Source organism: Balaenoptera borealis, assembly GCF_965194805.1.
Source record: "Balaenoptera borealis genome assembly, chromosome: 8".
Classification (NCBI taxonomy): domain Eukaryota; kingdom Metazoa; phylum Chordata; class Mammalia; order Artiodactyla; family Balaenopteridae; genus Balaenoptera; species Balaenoptera borealis.
Genome location: NC_138865.1, coordinates 16,150,260 through 16,171,639, shown reverse-complemented (window position 1 = coordinate 16,171,639; position 21,380 = coordinate 16,150,260). Strand labels below are relative to the sequence as shown.

General features: G+C 60.7%; 2 protein-coding genes across 2 annotated transcripts; both read right to left on the bottom strand.

Annotated features, from left to right (window-relative positions):
• Positions 1–448: 448 nt before the first annotated feature.
• HR (HR lysine demethylase and nuclear receptor corepressor) lies at positions 449–15,202 on the bottom strand. Its single transcript, XM_082401716.1, has 19 exons — positions 15,117–15,202; positions 13,191–13,843; positions 11,659–12,448; positions 10,291–10,441; positions 10,040–10,212; positions 8,439–8,603; positions 7,481–7,570; positions 7,187–7,302; positions 6,261–6,342; positions 5,703–5,866; positions 5,282–5,518; positions 4,918–5,083; positions 4,649–4,718; positions 4,341–4,471; positions 4,100–4,219; positions 3,886–4,001; positions 1,839–2,003; positions 1,304–1,432; positions 449–1,166 (listed from the first exon to the last, which is right to left on the bottom strand). Exons 2-19 carry the CDS (start codon positions 13,800–13,802, stop codon positions 1,104–1,106), a joined length of 3,540 nt encoding a protein of 1,179 aa, XP_082257842.1. The 5' UTR covers positions 13,803–13,843; positions 15,117–15,202; the 3' UTR covers positions 449–1,103.
• A 92-nt stretch (positions 15,203–15,294) lies between these two features.
• HRURF (HR upstream open reading frame) lies at positions 15,295–15,897 on the bottom strand (the record flags this gene model as incomplete). The annotated part of the gene is made up of 1 exon (XM_082401737.1): positions 15,295–15,897. The coding sequence occupies exon 1, from the start codon at positions 15,397–15,399 to the stop codon at positions 15,295–15,297; it is 105 nt and encodes a 34-aa protein (XP_082257863.1). The 5' UTR covers positions 15,400–15,897.
• Positions 15,898–21,380: the final 5,483 nt, after the last annotated feature.

Below are 21,380 nucleotides of genomic sequence, written 5' to 3'. Positions count from 1 at the left end.
GCTGTCTCAGGCGACCGGCCAGTGGGCATGGGGCTGGCCATGGGCACCGAGGGCAGAAGGCTGGGCAGGGGCTCTCCCGGGCCAGACTCCCGGAGCTCCAGGTCAGGTCGGACAGGAGAGATGGGGTAGCCTGGAGTTCGTAGGGAGAGTGAGGGTTCCAGAATCTCTGGTGCCACACAGGGAGATGGCCTTGCTGCTGTGGCCCGGACCTCTGCCTTGCCCGCTGTCGCTGTCAGGAGTATCCTCAAGGGCAGCCCCCTTGGAAGGCTCCACCTGCTCCTCTGTGGGAGGGAGGGACCCTGCCCCCCACCCTAAGAAGAACAGGCAGGGGTGTTTGAGGTCCCCATCACCACAGCCTCAGCCCCCTCCCACCCTGCTCCATTTCCATGTGTCCCCTCCCTCCCCAGTCCATGTGGCCTGCAGGAGCAGGGCCAACCACACTGCAGCATTCACAAAACAATCAGCCTTTAATGGAAATCAAGAAGGAAGGAGGTGAGAGGAGGGTGCAGGGATGGGGCCTCGCCCATATCAACCCCTCCAGCCAAGCCTGGGTAGTGGCCAGATGCTGCCCCCTCCCCACACTTCACAGCTCTCTGGCAAGAGGGCAGGATGTCGGTGGCCCCTGTCCAGCACGCCTGCAGTGCAAAGGGCCGCCCGGGAGCCCAGGAGGATGTGGGTGGTATAAGCAGAGCTCGGGCACAGGTGAGACAGCAGGAGATGAAGCAGCAGCAGCAGGTGTTGCTTAAGCCAGAATGATTTCCGAGGTCCCCCAAGGAAGGGCTCTTCGTCTCCTGGGTTGGCGGGCAGGGGTTGGAGGGAGACGGTCACCCCCAGTGTGAGCCTGGTACCATGGAGAGGAGCTCGGGGCGGAGCAAGTGCCAGCCTGCAAAGGGCAGGTGCGAGCTTCAGTGGCACTGTGGTTGTCGGCCTTAGAGCCCAGGTCAGGGGCAGGGAACGGGGTGCCCTGCTTGTGCCCAGAGTGGTGCTTGCGGGATCGAGCAGAAGTCCCCAAGTTCCCCGGTGCCATTCTCTGCTGAAGCTGTGCCTGGGCTGAGCACTGGTCTGCCTGCTCCCAACCCCTACCCCAGACACCTGGGATCCCCCTATTTAGCCTCTTGCAAGGTTCCCACAGCCAACTTCACTGCTTGGAACACAGCCCAGTCCATCTAGGAGAAAAGGAGACGACAAGGAGTTTACAGTCACGCCCCGGGCTCTCCCTGCCGCGAACACCCCCCCTGGGCGCAGCTGTGCTGTGTGGGGAATTGGGCAGCACACCCAGGCTCCCGGCCAGTGTCACACTCACCTGGGCATAAAGCAGGCGGCAGTCAGGGGGCAGGCTGGGCCCCTGGTGGCAGAGCTGAGCAGAGAGGGCAGCGGTCTCGGGGGACAGGAAGTGCTGAGTGACACTCACTGTGCTGACCAGCCCCTGCACCTGTGCCAGGGACGGGGTGGGCAGGAGGGTCAGTGGGGACTCAGGATGACGCACCCTGCCCCACTGGTTCCTGAGGTCTGCTTCCCCAAATGACCCCCACCCAGCTCTCAGAGAGCAGAGGCCCTGGGTCCAGCACCAGCCACCCCCAAAGGGCGCGGCCAAAACCAGGCCAAGGGGATGCCAGAGACGGCACAAGCAGAGCGGGCACCCAAGGACACAAAGCCCAGTTGGCTTGATGACTTCAAGACCACTAGGCTTCTCCTCTTCCCTGCAGTGGAGGCGTGACTTTCTGCTCTGCCTAGCTCCAGAGGGGAACTGAGAGGGACAAGGGTAGACCAGGCTGGGGAATGCTTCCGATATTCTGAGCTCTCTGCAGAGCCCCCGCCTGCACGCGCCGGGGAAGCACCTGGTGGGGAGCCCCCGCGGGCACCAGCACGGCCTCTCCGGGGGCCTGCAGCAGAGTCCAGCAGCTCACACCCCACTCCTCCCGCAGGCGCCGCCGCAGCCCTGCGTCCAGGTAGCAGCTGCCCGGGGTGCCAGGCTCCAAGTTTCCCGCCCCGGCCGGGCACACCTCAAAGAAAAGGAGGAATGAGCAAGGCGGGAGGCTAGGGCGGGGCTGCAGGAAGATGGGGCATGGGCTGCCCAAAGGCCAGAGGCAAAGGAAAGAGCTGCAGGGGTCAAGTCTTGAAGGGCAGGGGGAGGACATAGGGGTGGGAGAGAAAGGAGCAGGATGGTGAAGGGCTGGGGTCGCTCAGGTTGGCAGAATAGAGATTTGGCTGGAAGGGGCTGAGGGGAAAGGATTAAGGGCTCTGAGGCTGGGGGTCTAAATCCCCGCTTTTCCCGGGGCTAGATGCCTTGAATAGCCTCTGTGGCCCTGGCCCTGGGCCCTCGGCTCCCTCCTTCAAAGGTACCCCTTTCTCCAAAACCCAGGAAGACGTCCTGCATAACCTCAACTTATAAACTGTCTACACCAGGAGCTCTTAATTGTGGAGTCCTGTGAAGATCCTGAACTGTGTGCTAAGCTGTAGGTGAGCAGATAGCTGTATGTCCCTGGGGAGGCAATCCAAAGCATGCGTCAGATTCTTCTAAGATCCCAGATCCTGAAAAGGCACAGCCACACGGAAGTTCTGACTCCCCAGTGGATGGACCGACCGGCTTGCCTGTCCAGGCTGAGGCCGCTGAAGCAGGCACAGCTTTGGGGGGCCTTCACCAGCCCAACCAGAGCGGGGAGCTCCTTGGGTAGACAGGAACTTGTGGAGGCCAGGGCCCAAGGAACACCTGCAGAGGTGAACCCAGTATCGTGCTTCAGCTGCCCACCAGCTCCATCCAGCCCTTCAGCTAGAACTTTAGCAATTACTCCTGGGCTTAGGGCTCAGGCCTCCAAGACCAGGCCATGGGAAGAGGGGAGGCTGGTGAGTCAGGTTGGACCCTGGGGTAACCCCAGGCAGGTGCCAAGGAAGTCCAACCTGGAACTAGAGCAGTGTTTCCCAGGCCACCCAGTGAGAATATGCCCCCTCAGATCTTCCCGGTGAATTATCAGGTTTGGCTATGAGGGACTGCCCACAGCCGGCCACACCCAGATCAGACAAGGCCATCTATGCATGAAGGCGCGCTGCTGTCTGCTCCCCTCTGCGTGTTCCAGCACCTGCGTGAGTCCATCCGTGTGTGTGCATCTCCTGTGGGCAGGAGGGTGGCAGTGGACAGCCACGTTGACACCTGCACGTCCGTGTGTGTGCATGTGGCTGAGCAGGGGTGACACTTGGTGGGCGTCCTTTCCCCAGGACAGTCAGGGCTCAGCTGGACTTTGGAACCACAGGGCCTCCCCCACCTCCTGCTCAACCCCTCCTCTTCTCCTTCCCTGCCCCCTCTCCTGGCCCCGTGTCTCTCTCCACCTACCACGCTGCCCCCCCCCCCTTAGCCCTTCCTTGCTAGCACCTCAAAGGGCACCTCCTCATAAGGTGCAGATTTCCGAGAGGGGAGCAGTGGGACGGATTCTCAGGTGAGCTTCCTGTTGCCCTTCGGCCAGCCCCCACCTGGAGCCTGCAGCGGGGAGGCTGCCTGTCCCCAGGGGGAGCACAGTGTAGCGACCCGGGCTGGGAACAGCCACAAGCTCGGGTCCCAGCTTTACCACTCAGCCTCAGTGTTCTCACCTGCAAAATGGGAAAGCAGCAGTACCTACCGCACGGGGTGCTCGTGACAATTAACAGAGAGAATGTACCCAAGGCCCTGAGCACAGTGCCCAGCCTGTGGCAGCTCTTGCTTCATTTCATCACTAGGTCCCCCACTTTCTGTGCGTCCCACTGCACACCTCTCAGGAGGGCCCAGTCTGCCTTCTCTGCACCAGTGGAGTCCAGCTCACCTGAAGCAAGGGAGCGAGCACACGGGGCACACACACAGAGGGAGAGCTTCTGGGGCTGGAAGGGGAAGGGGAGAGCTCCCGGCTCCCTCCTCACCATCTGGAGAAAGCGGCGGATGCGCTGGGCGTCCTGTGCCCGGAACACGTGCCACACGGTGCTGACCTGGCTGTCCGGAGACCAGAGCCCCTCCCCGTCCAGGCCTGAGAGGAAATCTGGGGGAGAAAGACGGCTCAGGAGGGCCCAGGGCCAGCAGAGACAGCACCTCGCGTCTGCAGCTTGCGCCGACCCTTGCTTCCGGCCAAGGACGCACCTTTCTGTGTCCAGTGCCAGGCAGGCAGTGGGGCTTCAGCGCGTACCAGGACACTGACCAGGTCGGTCACCTCCACACAGAGGTTCTTGGTCCCCAGGTGCCCACACTGTGGGCTCACACCTGTATGGAGGTAGAGAAAAGACACTTGGGAATGGGCCCCAGGACCTCGGCACTGACGCATGTGTTCTTGGAGATGACAGGAAGGGGGTAGGGACTGGGCAGGAATGGAGTGGACACTCACCATAGGCCGCCCACAGCTGGGGCTCCAGTGGACGCAGGACAGAGCCCCAAGGGAGGTAGGAGGCCAGGTTGAGCTTCCCATGGCGGGCACAGTACTCTGGGAGTGGCAGGCTGGCAGCCAGGCTCTCCACCCTGTGTGTGGGGGGGGGCGGGTGTCATGCCCAGCAGGCTCAATCCAGGCACCAGAGACCCCGTCAAAGCCCCCGAAGCTAGAGTAACTTCCCGAGGCAAGCACAGAGCACTGAGCGTCCCAGGGCCAAGGAGGAGAGGCAGGGAGGCCCGGCCAGACAGCCCTATGGCACCACGCACCTGCTGGTGTCCTCGTCCCCCAGAGCTCTGTGCAGCAGGAAGACGGAGGCCTCATCTGACTTTGGGCGAACTAGGGGAAGAGACAGAAAGGCCATTGGCCCAGGGAGGAACCTCCTTGGCCCAGAGGCCCTGCTCCCGTGGCAGCAACAGAGTCCAGTTTCTGCACTGGGCTCTGCTTCCAGCTGCCCCCAGGGTCACTCTGGGACTTCGATGCCCCCCCAGCATCATAGGGGCTCCCAGCTCCTCTACCCCACATCAGGGATACTCACTCTCAGGCCGGGAGAATCCCTCCCAGAACGTTGTGCTGCCCAGGCTTGCGGGCTGGGGAGGTCTGAGGGGGGTCAGTGCCTGCACCTGGCCTCCAAGCGCCCCTAGAGCTTCTGTCCCCCACAGGTGGCCTTGCAATGTCCCCTGAATCCCTGACACCAACACGGGCTGTAGTGGGGAAAGAAAGGGGGACACGGGGAGAATGGATGGGGTACCCAACATGGCCAGGCCGGGGCATGTTGTAGGGGCACCAGAACGGCGTGGGGACAGGCCCTGTTGTTCCCTCCGAGTGACGGACCAGGTCTGCCTGGGCCTCGGGATCAAGGCCCTGAGGGTAGGCGAGGCTGTGAGAGCTGGGAGCCTCACCTGGCCCTGCCGCCAGTGCTCCTGGAAGAGGTGGAAGCCTCGCCGAGGCCTGGGCTCCTGCAGCCACAGCAAAGCCCCGGGGGGAGGCAGCCGGGGCCGCACCGGTGAGAGGGGCAGGCCCAGGCCTTTGCGCAGGCCCGGCCCGGCCCGCAGCCCTGGCCCCAGGGCTCTCTCCTGAATCTTCCGTTCCACTACCTGCGCGATGATGCTGTCCAGGATGTTAGTGATGCGGTCGTCCTGCGGGGAGGGAGGGGCGGAGAGGCAGGCGTGCTCAGGACCCGCCTGACCCTGCAGGGAAGGCCAGCCCAGTACCCGCCTGACCCTGCAGGGAAGGCCAGCCCAGTACCCGCCTGACCCTGCAGGGAAGGCCAGCCCAGTTTCGGCCCCAGGCCCCCAGCCCTCCCTTCGTGCCCTCGCTCACGCTGGGCAGGGCCGGAGTGACAGGGGCGAAGGCCATGTGTATCCGTTCGTGCCCCAAGCAGAGCTTGACAGCAGTGGAGGCCAGCAGTTCACAGAGAGAGGGACAAGGCAGGGGCCCTTGGCCAGCACGGTCCTCTGCCGGGGTCACTCTGGAGTCTGGGGTCTCTGTTAGGAAGGAGGGCGGTGAGGGGCTTCACCTTTCTCTAGAGGCTCCATTGCCCATGTGCCCTTCCCTCCTCTCCCGGCGGAATCTGCTCTGTCCTCACTGGCACTGCCCATCTCAACTCTGGTCTGGATGCACTTGCCTCCCACCAGCTTTCCTGCCAGCGTGTCTAGGACCTCTCCAAAGGAGGGGCTCAGAACAGGGGTCTGGCTGGAGAGGGGTTAGGAGGCTTGTCCTAGATTTTATTTAGATTTATTTTCTTTGGAATGACTTAAGAAGAGAGATGGTGACAGGGGGGCTGGGGGGATGGCTAAAGCCATTCCAATCTCTCCTGGGGATTCCAGCCTGGCCCAGCCTCCCCCGCACAGTCTGAGCAAGGCGCAGGGGGCCGCTCACCCTCCTTAGTGTCCTTGGTCCTGTTGGTATCCCTGTTGCAGGAAGGTTGTGGAGTTGGGGGAGTTTTCTCCGTCGGCTCCTTCTGTTAAACCCAGCCGCCACCCCCCCCCATCCAACCAGAGATTTAAAAATGGCAAATGCATCTCAATCCAATTCAACCCACAAGTATTAACAGTGGACTCTTGTTAAGTCCTAAAATCGTGTTTACAAGGAGTGAAATGTCATACGATACAACGTTAGGTGGAAAAAAGTTGCCCATGGACTTATGCATACAGCACGATCTAAAGTATACTCAAAAGAGGCTGGAATAAATAGATAGGCAAATGACTGGAAAGAAATATGTCAAAATGGTAACGGTGGTATTGTAAGCCACTGCTGTTTTCTTCCTTATTCTTGTCTGTATTTTCCAAGTTTTCCACAGTGGGAATGTGTACGGTGTCTGGCACACAAAAGGCATTTGATAAACCCTTTCTTGAATAAATGACTTTTATAATAAAAACATGAACTTCATAAAAACTTTGTGAAACGCACACTGAGCACCTGCTCTGTGTCAGGTGCGGGGACTACTGAGAAGGTGGGCCGACACTCCACCTGTAGGAGCCTGCGCCTGGGGAGTGGAAAGACGGGACTCCAGGAGCTCTAGCAAGATGCTGGAACGCGCACAAAGAGGGTGGGACTTCCAGGCAGACAGAGAGGGAGGACTTCTGCTGGGCGGGGTGGGGGGAGGTGGGGCAGAGGCTAGAGCTCACTCCATGGATCCTCATCCCCAGGAGAAAAGAAGAAGCCTGATTTCACCAGCTTCCATGTCCCTCTTCATTCCCCTCAAAAGAAAAGGACCAAACCCTGCCAAAGTCAGGAATTTGCAGACACACCGCCTAATCCTGGGGCGCACCAGCCAGTGCCCTGTCCCGTGCCCTGCTTCTTACCTGCTGGCCCCCATCCCCAGGGGTCCACACCCGGGCATCAGCTTGGCAGGGGCAGTGCCCCCGGATGTCAAACTTGACCCAGACCTGGTGCATTGCAGTGCTCAATTCTGCCAAAGCTGTGAGGGGGAGAGGGGAGATGGAATTTGCCAGTGACTGCAGACAGGGGGCCACTTCCATGCTGCTTGGCCTCACCAATCAGAAGAGCATGGGATCAGGCTGAGGGACATCCAAACAGGAAGCTGGTCTCCCCCAGGACCTGCCCTCTGTACACCCCACCCCTCCAAGAGGACTCACCCTGGCTGGAGACAAACTGGGTGAGCATCAGGGAACAGGCACTGTGCCCAGCCTCCTGGGTACACTTCTCCATGGACTGTTCCTGAGAGCCTGTTGGGGGTAGGAAAGGAGAAGCTGCAGGTCAGGAAATCAAGATAAACCCAGGTTAAAGTCAGGGAAGAAGAGCAAGGGCATGATATCTAAATCGGGGACCTTGAGAATCTACAAAACATGGGATTTCTGGGAAACCTGAGTTCCCTAGTGACATAGGATCCTTTGCTTGCAGAACGCAGAGCCGTTAATATGCTGAGTGCGTTGCAAGATGCAAGACAATCATGTAGAATATGGTGTTCCGAAAGGTTTCTGACCCTGGAACTCTTTTTGGCCATGTCTATTGGAACACTGGGAAATTTCAAGTGTTGAGGTGGCGGAATTGAGCCAAGGGAGAGAAAGCTGAGAACCATGAAGAGAGCAGGACTTGGAATCAGAAGACCTGCCTTTAAATCCTGGGCCCAACACTTACGAGCTGTGTGACCTTGCACAAGTCACTTAACCTCTCTGAGTTTTTCTCATCTGGAAAATGGAGGCAATAATACCTACTTCACAGTGTTGTAAGGTTTAAAAAGGTGCAAGCTGAACAAAGTGAGAGATAGAGAGTAGGCACTCGACTTCTTTTAAGGATATGGGCATGGCCCTCTGATCTGGGGAGAGAAAAAGGTCTGCTCTAAAGGGCATTGAGCAGTGGTAGCTGAGGCTGCAGAGGGAGACTTTCTCAGGGAGCCACAGCCAAGAAATGACCATGAACTTTTTTTTTTTTTTTTTGCCACGCCACGTGGCATGCCGGATCTTAGTTCCCCAACCAGGTATCGAACCCGTGCCCCCTGCAGTGGAAGTGCAGTCTTAACCACTGGACTGCCAGGGAAGTCCCTGGCCATGAACTCTAGAGCATCCCTTCTGAAGCCCCCAGCTCCTTTCCTACCTTCTTTCTCCCTGGTCCTCCAAGCTCCCGCCATGCGACCACAGGCCACACACAGCCGGTGGCTGCAGCAGGGGCATCGCCAGTGGGTGTTGAAGAGTCCATGGTGGCAGCGGCTACAGCAACGTGGAATGCCTGGGTTGTCCTCTGTCCCGGCTGGCCCCTGGCCTGCTGACCACAGGAGAGAACGGGGTCAGAGGGGCCTCAAGTCAGTGGTCCCTTTGAGGACCTCATGTGGGAGGCCTCCAGGAAGGGATGGACACACAGGAGCAGTTTCCACTGAGGGGCTGCCCCAGAAGGGAGACAGGCCCCCTTACAGTCACCCTTGGTTACTCGACAGCCCCTGTAAAGAACCTGCTCGCCGCACCGTCCGTCTGCAGCCAACCCTCCCAGGCCAGTGCAGGCTGCACCTCCCCGGCGCCTGCCCCAGGGCCCCCTGAGCCACAGGACTCCCAAAACAGTCCTTCATCCCCCCAGCCCACAACACAGTGGTGTTTCCTCAGGGGATTCCTCTGTATCTCAGAAGAGGAAACCTTGGGAGGCTGCTCCTTCCCTCACCCAGAGTTTCAGACCAAGCCCTGTTGGTAGGTGGGAGGTTGCCAGTGAGCACACGTTCATATACTCATCGACACACACTACACTACTCATCGACACACACTCGTCCCATCCAGGGCTGGGTGCTGGGGATTCAGAGCTGGTCAGGACCTGGCACTTGCACTCCCAGCACTCACATCACAAGGGGGGAGATGGGCCCATAAACATGGTAATGCTCGTGGCATCATGGGGTGGGTGCTAGAGTATGAGTGGGATGGAAGGAGGAGGGTGGGGACAGCTGCACAAACGGCCCTGAGCGATGAGTAACTTTTCATTCACCAGGTAGGAATGGAAGGGAAGCGCGTTCCAGGCAGAGGGAACAAAGGGTGCCGAGGCCTGAGGGGGCGGACAAGCTCAGGTGAGCCAAGAGGGCCGGGCGTGTGCCAGGAATCGGGCGGAGGGAGTGGCACGGTGGACAGGGGCTGGCTGTGACAGGGGAAGGGGCTGGACTCTCTGGGACAAGAGGGAGCCACCAGGGGGTTCCATCCAGGGAGTGACAAGACAGCAGGAGTGTCTTGTCATTCCCCGTGGAAGGGATGCAGGAGGGAGAGCCTGGAACCAGAGGGATTAGCTGATTGCCTCGAGCTCCTCCCATCTCTAACCTCGGCCCCAATCCTACCAGCTTCCCAGGGCCCAACAGCCCGCCATCCCCATCCCCGGAAGCCTTCCTTCCCTTGCAAAGCTGCAAGGAGCTCCCACCCCACCCCCGCCTCCCTCCTGGTGCTCTTGCAGACACTTGGCATTCAGTCTCATTTCCCCAAAGCTCTTAGAGGGTTGGGCCAGATCAGGTTTTACACCTTCCCAACATCCCCCGTCCAGGCCAGAAACTGGAATACAAGTTGACAGAGCCTGAGCTGGGAATAAGGGCACAGTGCGGCAGGAGCTCTCCCGCGCTGGCAGCTGGTTGGTAGGCAGTGCTGGGGGAGGGAGGTCCCATGCTCCTTGTGAAAGCACTGACCACAGGACCGGGCCGTCCCAGGGTCCTGAATGCCTGGTGGGGGCCTGCTCACCTTCCCGCTGGGCCCAGGCCAAGACCTCCCGCTCCCTCCGCAGCACGTGGCACAGTCGGTCTCCCAGAGCACTTAGCAGGTGCTTGGCGAGGCCCATGCTGAGTCCGGCCTCCTCCGGGCCAGACCCTCCTCCTTCGGAGCTGGCTGCCGAGTCTTCCTCCTGCTGCTGCAATCTGGAGGTAGGGCAGAGGAAGGTGAGCAGGGAGCCCCACTGGGAGGATGCTGGGGGCAGCCGGGGGCAACAGGCTCACCTGGGCACTGGCTGGGAGTGGCAGGCCGGCCCTCCCGCCGCACCAGCTGCCTGGGCACAGCTTTGGCACTGAGTCATGCCTGCCGGGGGAGCTGCGCAAGGTGTATCCTGAAGCCCCGGGTCCTGGAGTCTGGCCCTGACGTCTCGGGGTCCTGAGGGGACAATGCTGCTGGTCAGGAGGCCGGGCTTCCTGGGCTTCTGTGAACCCCAGGCCCTGCCTTAGCACCCAGACCGTCCCCACACAGAGCCAGCGCTGTCCCTGGGCCCGGGCCGACGAGGCCTGATTCGGAACGAGGGAACCAGGCAGCCGGAAACTTCAAAAAGGCTGAGCCCTAACATGGACTGATGGGCCAAGTTTGGGGCAGGTGGGGCTCAGGATCCAGTCGGTGTAGACTTGGGTTAGCTCTGCCTCAGCCTCAGTGATACCGTTGGCTGCGTGACAGTGTGAAGAGACAATCCCGACGTGGACGGAGGGCGATGGAAGGTGAGAAGGCCGGAGAGTTTCAACACAGGCCACAGGTGCAGTAACCCTAGAAGTCGGAGGGGCCTACAGCTTCCCAGCCCAGGCAGAGGCCTGGAAGAGCACAGACAGACCCATGCCAGGTGCAGGGGTGCAAGACCAGAGAAAGAGTCCTGATCCAGGCCCAGCAGTCTGGGAGGCCAAGAAACCGAGGTGATCCCGAAGAACCGAGGCTGGGGCCGGCAGTGCCAGAACCCTCCGTGAAGGGCAGAGCTTGACAGAGGGGTCCAAGATATGCCCAAGTCCTAACACTGGCAGAGTCCAAACTGAGTTTCTATGATCCAGCTGGCCCAGAGAGTAGTTGTTTGTTCCTGAGGCAGGACAAGGGGTCCTTCAGGAGATGTAATCCCCCCGACGGGAGATTTGTGGCACAAGTAATCACAAAAGTGACTGTTCATTGAGTGCTTGCTAAGTGCCGTTTACGTGAATGATATTGTTTAATCTTTGCAGCACTCTTTACGGGGTAGGTGCTGTCTTTATCCCCATTTTATAGATGGAGAAACTGATGCCCAGAGAGGTGAAGTAACCAGCCCAAGGTCACATAGCACCAATCAGCAAAGCCAGGAGCCAGGTATTCTGACTCCGGAGTCCACACTCTGAATCCTGTCATACTGTAACCAAAACGCCATGGCTCGGGAGTAGGTACACGAAAATAGGAGCCACATGCTGGACGGGTCTGGCCTGTACATGCTAAGGATTCCCAGAGAGCTATCCCATCCAGGTGGGCAATTGGACAGCTGGGTGTGATCCACTCATAAAGGACTTCTGATCCCACCTCCCTGCAAAGCCCCAGTCCCGGCTGCACCCTCCCAAGTAGGGCCCCCTGCAGGCCCTCCCCTGTCCCCTTACCTCTGTGGTCATCACGCTGTTTTGCCTCTGCCTTGTTCCCAAATGATGAGTCCAGCAGCTCCTGCCAACCTCTGGCCTCCTGCCCCACACTGCCCGGGAAAGGCCCGGACGGGCGCTTGGCGGCTGGGCTGCCCACTGCTCCCTGGACCTCGGGGCTGCTTGCCCTCTTGAGGGCCCGCAGCTGGGCCACTGGGCTTTCCTCCTCCCCAGAGCAGCTGTCTGGGCACCCAAACTGCTCAGAGTGTCGTGTGAGCCATGTCTTCTTCAGCTTGGTGTGATGGCTGGGCGGGCAGGCCCTGAGACCAGGGGCCTTGTTTGCTTCCTCACTGGATTCACTCGGCCCACTGGTTCCCCCCTCCAGGTCCTCCTGGCACTTCCCACAAGGGCCAAGACCTCCATCTCTAGCTGGTGGGTGAGATGAGCAACGGTCCACCTGGGTGGTAGGAGGCCCAGGAGAGGGGCACCTTGATGTGGCTGACGGCCCCAGCTGGTACCCAAGGCTCCCGCCTCCCGGTACAGCCCAGACATTGCCAAGAGTATGAACCAGGCCTGGGGAACAAGTGGGCCACAGGGTCCGGGGAACAGTATCTGGATGCCCCAGGACAAGGGGGCAAAGATTCTGATGCCTGCCGACTCCTGTCTCTCCATCTCTCTGGTGGAGTGAAGGGTGTTCCACCTCCCCAGTTCTCTGGAGATGCCCACCAGGCACTAAGCCCAACAACCCACGTTCCACAGTTGCCAGTGGCTCCTTTGCCAGCCTGAGAATGCTTGGATCCTTGCAGTAAAAACCCTAAAGAGAGGAGAAGGGATTAAGCTCATGCTGACTTTGCTTCCCACTGCTTAAAAGGATGGGCAGAACTGATAACCATCAGGTGTGAGCCTGTGTGGCTTTAAGGGTTGTGAAAATACTGAAGAACATACTGGTTAATAGGCACTGGTCCCCTAACTGCCTCCGCCACAGTCCTGGCTACCCCAGATCCTTCCCCAGGATTTCTCAGGCCTCCCCATAACCCAGCAACTAAAGGCTTAATGCCTGGCACAGTCAAAGGGCCTCCAGGATCTATTCAGATTGTGTGATGCCCTGTACCACACTGGATTTAAAATATTTTACATCTCATCCCTGAGGTGACCCTGGGGGAGGGTCACTTCTGGGGGAAGTGCCAGAGGTACAGGCCATAGGGCCACCTGCCCATCCCACTCCCAGATACAGGGCCTTGTCTACCCCTCCCCCCAGGACAAGACCACACATTCTGAGGCCCCAGTTCCCAGGGCCTTGTTCTGGGTGGACAATGTGTGAGTCAATTCCTGAAATGGCCCAAAGGCAGGTGAGGCCTAATGAAATGGGTTTGCTCAGAAGAGGAATTGCTTGGGGTCGACTATGCCTGAGCTGACAGGCTCCTCCTCTGCCTGGGTACCACCTTATCTTTTCATCAAAATGGAAGGGCAGAGCGGTTTGGCCCCGGCAGCGTTGCTCAGGGGCCACTGAGCCCCACTGCATGAGCCCCAGGTACCCTCTCTGCTCCAACACTCACCTTGCTGCCTAAGTTGAAGGCAGAGGGCACTTTGGGCTGGACTCCGGCGTACCCCCAGGGGTGTGGGGTCAGGGGCCAGTCACATGGACGCTCTGGGGGCAGGCTGGACACTAGGTAGGGTGGCAGGCAGCTGGGCACCCAGAAGGGAGCTTGCTCAAGGATCTTGGTCTCCAGAAGAAAGGGGCAGTGCAAGGGTCGGAAGGCCACAGGGTCACTCTTGGGAGGGCCACCGTTATGCTCAGGAATCAGTGGGCCATAGCAAGGCGGGCACGCTGACCCACAGAATGCCAGCGGATGGCTAAGCATCGCCTCCTTCCAGCGCAGGCCCTCCTTGCTGCCCGACCAGCTAGCCTTCCTCTCCCCATTCCAGGGACCTTTGCCCTCCACCAATGGGAGCGTGTCCTTGGGGCTCTGGGGGAAGCCAGGGGGGAGCCAGGAGCCTGGGGTGCTCAGGACACCCCTCCAGAAAGGAACAGGCTCTCCCAGGCACAGTGCTGCAGGGCTCAGGCCATCTTGTGGTGGGGTATCCAGCTCTGGTCCCACGATGCCATTCTCAGGGGCTGTCTTCTCCCAGGCTGGGCTGTCCTTCAGGAAGCTGGGCGTACTCTCCATCGCTCTCCTGCCCTCATGGGGCTCTCCCAGAGGGGGGGTCCCTGGAGCATAACCACCAAGGCATGAGATGCTTAGGCACCTGCCTCAAGCACCCTACCGCCTGGTACAGAGTGGGCACCGCCCTGGCAGCACCAAGGCACCCCAAACCAGTAAGACAAGTGCCAACCTACAGCTGGGCTCCACGTTGCCTGCCACATGAGACTCGAAGGACCCGCCTGAGTGGGATGTTCCAGTGTGGGACGTCATCCCTTCCCCTGAATGCCTGGAACTTGACAGCCCACCTGGGCCAGGGCCCCTCAGCAGAGACTGCCGATTCTAGGATGACATGTCCCGGCCTCGTCGAGCCTGGAACTGGTCATGAGCCATGGGGAAGGACAGAGGGCAAGAACCCAAAAGATGTGCTCCATGGAAGGCACTGCACTGGGAGACAAGAAAGTGGATCCTGGCCCTGATCCAGTCACCTGCTGTGTGACCTTGGGCAAGTCACGTCACTCCTCTGGTGCCCTTGTGTAAGATAGGGCTGGGAAATGGGCAGGCTCAGAAGCCTCTTCCCTGCGCTGCAGTCTGTGGTTCTGGGGGTGCTGCTTCCCCACCCCCAGCCCTCAGCCCCACCTAGGCTTGTTTGGGTGGGAAGTGCAGACAGGGCAGGCTGGAGTCACGGGGGAGAGCAGGGCTGCTGGCTGGAATCTCTCCCTACACCTGGGCAGCCCCGAGTCTGCCTCTTCCAGGTGCTGTACAGTTTCTTGGCTCCTGAGGCAGAGCCCAGGACAACTGCTGGGGGCTGGGATCTCCACCGCTGCCCCCAAGGGAAGGAGTGAGCCGGCACAGGGGAGGGGAGTTAGAGGCCTCAGCCGGGATGGGTCAAGATGCCCCAGTCCAGCCGGCAGTGCTAGGGCGGCCGGTGGACGCTGGTAACTGCAGCCTGGCCGAGGGGAGGGAAGGAGGCGGGGAAAGCGGGCTGGGGCCCACAGAGAGGCAAAGGAGGGAAACTTGAACGTGCGTGCAAAGGACCAGGATGACAGGTGGCACCAGAGCCGCAGCGCTCTCCCAGCACGGCCACGTCGGTTCACTGGGGGAAGCCCCAGGAAGGAGGGGAGGGAGCCCAGGGAGCCGTGACACAGGGCGCTTGGGTTTTCTGGGGCCACCGCTCCGACGCGATCCAGCCCCGTCGGACATCCTAACTTTCAGAGGTGTGGCCAAGCCCAGAGGAGCAAGGGGAGCTCATTCCCTGCGTGCGGCGCGGGCTCGGCTTAGAAATACCCTCCTATGGGCGTCCCCAGAAGGCGCGCGCCCGGCGCCCCTCTCAGCCCTTACCTGGGCTTCACGCGCCGGGCGCGGCGCGGGCGGCGGCGGTCTTTGTGGCCGACGCCGGGCGCCCTCTCCCCATGGGCTGGCTCCGGGGCCTCCCGGCCGGCGGGCGAGGACTCGTTCGTTCTCCCGCTCTCTGCTCAGCGCGCTGGCGCTCTCTTTCCCCCGGGGCGGCGGGGGCGCTCTAGGGCCGCAGGTTGGAGGGGTCGGGCTCCGGGATCTGCAGGATGCGGCACACGGCGCGGATCGGCCGCACCAGCTTCTGGGCCGAGGCCGTGGGTTGCGCCATGGGACGCCGAGACTCCGTGCTGCGCTGCGGGGAGGGCCGGGCCGGGGCTAGGGAGCGGGTGCCCCCGGAGGGAGAGAGGGAGCCGGGCCGGGGGGAACGCGCGCCCCGGGTCGGAGATGGCGGAGTGGGGGGAAAGGCCGAGGGGCCGGGGGAGGGGGTCGTGCCTGGAAGAGGGGCCGATCCCGTGACCCGGGAGAGAGGCACCAGCTACGGCGCAGCGCGGCGCGGCGCGGCGCGGCTAATGGAGGGAGTGCCCAGCGGAGAGCGCAGCAGGACCTCTGATCGCCATCGCCAGACGCGCAACTGAGAGTGGGGAAGCTGCTCCGCCGGTTTCCTCCTCCAGCACCCTGCGGGGAAACAGGAGCCCGAGATTCGGCGGCCCCGCCTGGGCCTGCCCCCTCCCGGGCCCCGGGGGCTTCCGCCAACGCCCCGGCGATGCCACCGGCTGCGCACGGGGAGAATGAGCCCTTTGTTCCCCCCTCCCCCCCGCAGCACCCGGGCGCCTGCCGAGAGAGGCTCCCCCGGGGCAGCGTGCCAGCTTCCCAGCCGCCCCACCCTCCCGTGGGCCCGGCCCCGGAGCCTGGCAGGCGGGCAGCACCCCCACTATAGGTGGCAAGCCCGGGAACTGGAGCAAAGGGCGGGAGGGGCCGGACCAGGCCACGATGGGGTGGGGTGCCCCCAGGGGTGCCAGGGCAGGGCTGCTGGGAGGGGTCAGTGCCAGAGCTGGCAGGGGCAGTCGAGTTCTCACGGGTCAGTGATGGGCGCTCTGACCCACGCCAGCCTCCCTGTGCTTGCTGGACCACTGGCTCCTGATCCTCTCCAGCTCTGGCACGTGGGCACACACGCTGGCCCAGGTCTGCCCTGCCTGGTCCTCATCTGGCCAAGCTGCTCTTCACCGTTCCAGACACAAGCCCCCTCCCAGGGCACAGTGTCCTGCCTTAGCAGTTCTAGAAGGGTCTAGGCTCTAGTCTGTTCCTGGTCTAAGGGCCCCAGTTTCACCAACTGTCCAGAGAGGAAGTGGGACCAGATGCGCTCCACCACCTGCTCTAGCCCCATGTTCTGGGGGTCTGCCCCATCCTGTGCTCCTAGTGTTTCCAGGCCCAGCCCTGGAGAGGAGCCCATGGGAGTGGCTCCTGGGAGGGAGCAGAGAGGAGGAGAGGAAATGGGAAAGCAGGGCACCCTCCACCCGAGGAAGCATCCTGGCCCTTCTGCGAGGGTGGTTCCAGAGCACAGACACAAACAGATTCAAACACACACAGACAGATTCAGACACACACAGAAACCCACACGCCCAACGGGCGCTTCCCTTCCCCTCAGGCACCCACGTCCCACCCCGCGACTCCCCTGCCTCCCTGTGGAAGCCATCCTTGGCCTGCCTTCACCCAGCCTGGGACAGAGAGAGCACCACCCCACCCACCCCCATTCCGTCGAAGGGATGAGTTCTTGGATGCCTCTAGCCTTGTCCCAGGTCACACTACCATCCCTGGAGCAGGAAGCCATGAGGGCCTGGAGGGAGCCTTCCTCCCAAGAGACTGGAGGGGAGGCCGGGATCCTTTCACCAGTTGAGGAGAAGAGGAGGGGTCCTGAGGAGAGGAGGCCTGAAGGGGTCGGCACCAGGCAAGACTTAGGTCATGTTGGCATAGATTCTCCTGGCCCCTTCGCCTTCCCCCAGAGGCCGGTTCTGTGGCAGGGCAGGCTGGTAGGGGTTGTTTACATGACTGAGTTATTAACACTCCCTTCCTCCCATAGCTCCCCTGAGCGGTGGCCTGGACCTGAGTGTGCCAGGGGAAGTGATCCTGGAGGATCTAACCCAGACTGCAGTCCCCAAGCCCCAGCCTCCGGCTCCCAGGCTGGCTCCAGGATGTGGATGGAGGGCTGGGGTGTGCCTGTAGTCCCCCATCTGTGTCCTCTGGCAGCCAAAACTTGTGGGAGATTCCAGGGGGAGATTCCTGCGGCTTGAGGCCTAGAAGAGGCTGGGCAGGGCAGGGTGGGAGCCTGGGCTGTCCAGGCCCCGAGGGGAAGGGGACTGCCCCAGGGGAGTGGGACAGACACCTCCCCCCACCCCCTTTGCCAAGTCTGCTTTGTCAGATCACTGCCTCTGGACTAGACCAGGACTCTCAGGATAGGCTCCTAAAATGCCCAGGGGGTGGGGGGGGGGATTGGGGTGGCGGGGGAAGGAACCCCTTTCCACCCTCGCCCAGCTCCCCATCCTGCTCCACAGCCCATGCCACAGGCCCACAGAGCCCTTGTAGCTGGCTGTTCCGTGCCTGAGGACAGAGCAGATCTGAGGAGCCACACAAAGACACAAACAGAAGGAAAGCCACGCAACGTGTGGACACAATGCCGGATCCGTGGACAGAGGCGAGCTGACCAGCACCCCCAGACACGCATGGGTCCGCTCCGGCCCCGCAACGACCCCTCAAGAGCACTGACACACACACACTGATACACACGTTCCCACTGACACGCGCAGCAGCACTCATGAGCCAGCTGCCCTCACGCTGTCCCCAGAGCCCCTTACCTGGGCAAGCACAAGTGCCCTTCGGGCGGAGCAGCCCCCTGCCCAGGGGAAGGCAGCAGGCGGGGGCGGGGAAAGGAGCCCCGGAGAGTCAGGCCAAGCTGCCACTAATCCGGGCAGGGAGAGGGGGGGCACCCACACGTCAGAGCGGGGACTGCCGGGTGGAGGGCATCTGAGGACATCCCCTCCCACACACGCGGCCGTCTGGGCACCTAGCCCCACTTCCCCAGCCCCTCCATCCTTCAGACAGCTGAGGCTGGCCTCCCCCCACCCCACCCCCACCCTTGTGGCAACGCCTGGGGCGGGGGCATGGGGGAGGGGGGAATACCGGGGAGAATTCTCCCAGGACGTGGGGAGAGGGGCAGAGGCAGGGAAGTGTGGAGATGCTTCTGGAGCCAGGAGGAAGCTCCGCGGCAGATGCCCCCTCCCCTCTCACCCACCCACCCGCATCTCTGACCTAGTTCCTCTTCTCAGTCTGCACCTCACCAATGCCCCTTCTCCTTCCACCCAACCTTCCCTCCCCTGCAATCCAGCCACCCTGGTAGAGAAAGCTACCTCAATCCGCCCCGGGCTCAGGACCTTCTGCCTAGTAACCCAGCTCTGGCCCCCGGGGTTTCCCAAGCAGCGGGCCTCATCCTCCTGCCGGAGCTTCTGCGCCTACCCAGCTACAGGACATCCCAGTCCCTGATGCTGGGCGGGGGACAAGGGAGCGAGAGCCGGAGCGCTCACCTCTTCAACCCCTTAAAGGGTGGGGCAGTGCCAGCCAAGACGCCCCAACTCAGCCTGGGCCAGGGCTGTGTTGAAACAAGAGGCTAACCACGCTGCTGCCGCCCAGAGTGGCAGCGAAAAATGCAGCAGTGGGGCTAGTGCACCTGGAGGCCAGACGTAGGGAAGGGGGACCAGGACCGGGAGGGACCGAAGAGGTAGGGAGAGAGAGGAGCCACCAGAAAGGTCCAAGGGACAGCTGGGCTGTGGGGAGGAGGGAGAAGGGAGGGCTGGGAATGAAGGGCCACCTGCACCTGGGAACTTGGAGGCAATGAGGGCATCCCTCAGAAGCAGGCAAGATGGATGAGGAGGCGCAAATCGAGCAGGGCTGGTACCTGGGCCAAGCAAAGTTGTGTGCTTCCAAGGGGACTGGCCTAGGCTCTTCATCTCCGTACCAGTGCCCGGCGTGATTCTGCCTGGGAAGGCAGTGGGCATACTGGTGGGTAATAGAAGGTGGGGGGCCGTGGGTAGGCCAGAGCAAGGCCTAACCTTCCCCTAGGGGCCAGGCCAGAGAGGGCATGGGCTGGGCCAGTAACCCCATGCAGAGGGAGATGGTGCTGGGCAGATGTGTCAGTGATTCTCAGAGGGACAGGGCAGGCTCTGAGGGAAGCCCAGCCCACACCCAATGCCCCAGTCTCGGGATCACATGTGCTTGTCCAGAACTTGGAATTCTCCTTGCCCCTTCCCTTCTGGCCCCAGGATGTCTTGGAATCCAAACAACTGCAGCAGACATTCGCCAAACATGTGTTACAGAGACCTGGGCATTTTCAAGGCTCTGTGATGGTCACCAAGGAGATGCAGGGTACAAAGATGAATGTACAAGGTCATCCCCGGCCTCGAGGAGCTTCTGCTCACTTGGTCCATGTTCTTTTACCAGCTAACATTCCCTGAAGCACCTTAGGTGTCAGGCCCTGTGCTGGGCACCGCAGGTAACGATTGGAGTCAGGCATGCTAACAAACGTTAACAAGGTGCTTCCAGTCCCAGCCTGGAAAAATCAGGGGAGCGTCACAGAGGGGATGATGCTTAGCTCAGAAATGAGAGACTAAGTACTTCACCACGTACTACAATATTTCGCTTGGTCTAAACCACCATTTGCTCCGGGCCAGGATACAAAAGTAAGACGCAAATCTATTCATTATGAAGTCACAATGTAGTGGGGGGGAAATACGATGTGCTCAAGGCAAAAATAGAAGTCCATGCAAGAACAGAGACAGCGTGGTCTAGATGAGCAATCAACCCCAAGGGTGCAAAGGGAAGGTTACAGAGGGCTTCCTGGAGGAGGTGATGTCTGAGTGGGGTTCAGAGGGCAAATAGGAATAGGACAGAGCGCTGGGGGGACAGGAGAAGAGCATGGAGACATGAGAGAGTCCAGACTGATGAGGTGGGGAGCAAGAAGCAATTGGGGTCTAGGGGAGTCTGGTTGGTCAGGGAGCGGAGGGGGCGATGGACACATGAGCACAGCCCACGGCATCGTGCGCCCAGGACAGGGTGAGCGGGCCAGAGATCAGGAGCCTCAGGATCCTCAGGAGGGGTTGGAGTCAGGGGAGGGCTCTTGGAGAAAGCAGATCATGAAGGAAGGCCGTGATGGCCTGGATGGAAGACTATTGGGAGCACAGGCGATGCATACAGTGCAGCAAAGGCCTGGAGGCCAAGGTCGGAATGAAAGTGATGCGTTCTGCAGACAGAAATAGGAGCAGCGGGGCAGCCAGGCTAGCCCGGAGGCTGGGGCTAAGATAGCCATCAGGGACCATCTCTAATTCAGCCCCGGGGCCCAAGTGAGCCTGCCTGTCACTGTAAGGCCCCATCCAAGGAATGAGGGCTGGTGAAGCCCCAGCTCCCAGGAAAACTCCCTCACCAGCCGGCACCTTCAGGCCTCCCCCAGCTGCTCCCCACCTTGAGTTTTTATTTCATTTTGTCCATTTATCACACACTCCTCTGTTTTTCTCTCTCGGTTCAGGGGTGTGGATCCTGCCATTCCACCCCCACCAAGGCGACTTCTGGGCAGACTTGCATCAGGAGACAGGGCCCTGACCCACAGGCAGCACAATCATGGACAAGTTGCTTCACCTCTCCAAGTCTCAGTTCTTCCATCTGTAAAATGGCTATAACCCCGACCTGACAGGCTTGACAGGAGAATTTAAGGAAATCATCTCTTCAAAATGCCCAACACAAGGTCAGACAAACAATCAATGTTTCTTTTTATTCTTTTGTAAATTTATTTATTTATTTTTGGCTGCGTTGGGTCTTTGTTGCTGCGCACGGGCTTTTTCTAGTTGGGACGAGCAGGGGCTACTCTTCGTTGCAGTGTGTAGGCTTCTCATTGCAATGGCTTCTCTTGTTGCGGAGCACGATCTCTAGGTGCGCGGGCTTCCGTAGTTGTGGCACGTGGGCTCAGTAGTTGTGGCACGTGGGCTCAGTAGTTGTGGCTCGCGGGCTCTAGAGCACAGGTTCAGTAGCTGTGGCACATGGGCTTAGTTGCTCTGCGGCATGTGGGATCTTCCCGGACCAGGGCGCGAACCCATGTCCCCTACATTGGCAGGCGGATTCTTAACCACTGCGCCACCAGGGAAGTCCCCACAATCAATGTTTGATAACTGCTAGTTTCCTTCTCCTTGCCTCCCAGGCAAGAAACTTTCTCATTTACTCTAGTTCTGCACGGTGGTTAAGTACACTGACTCTGGAGCCAGACTGCCTGGT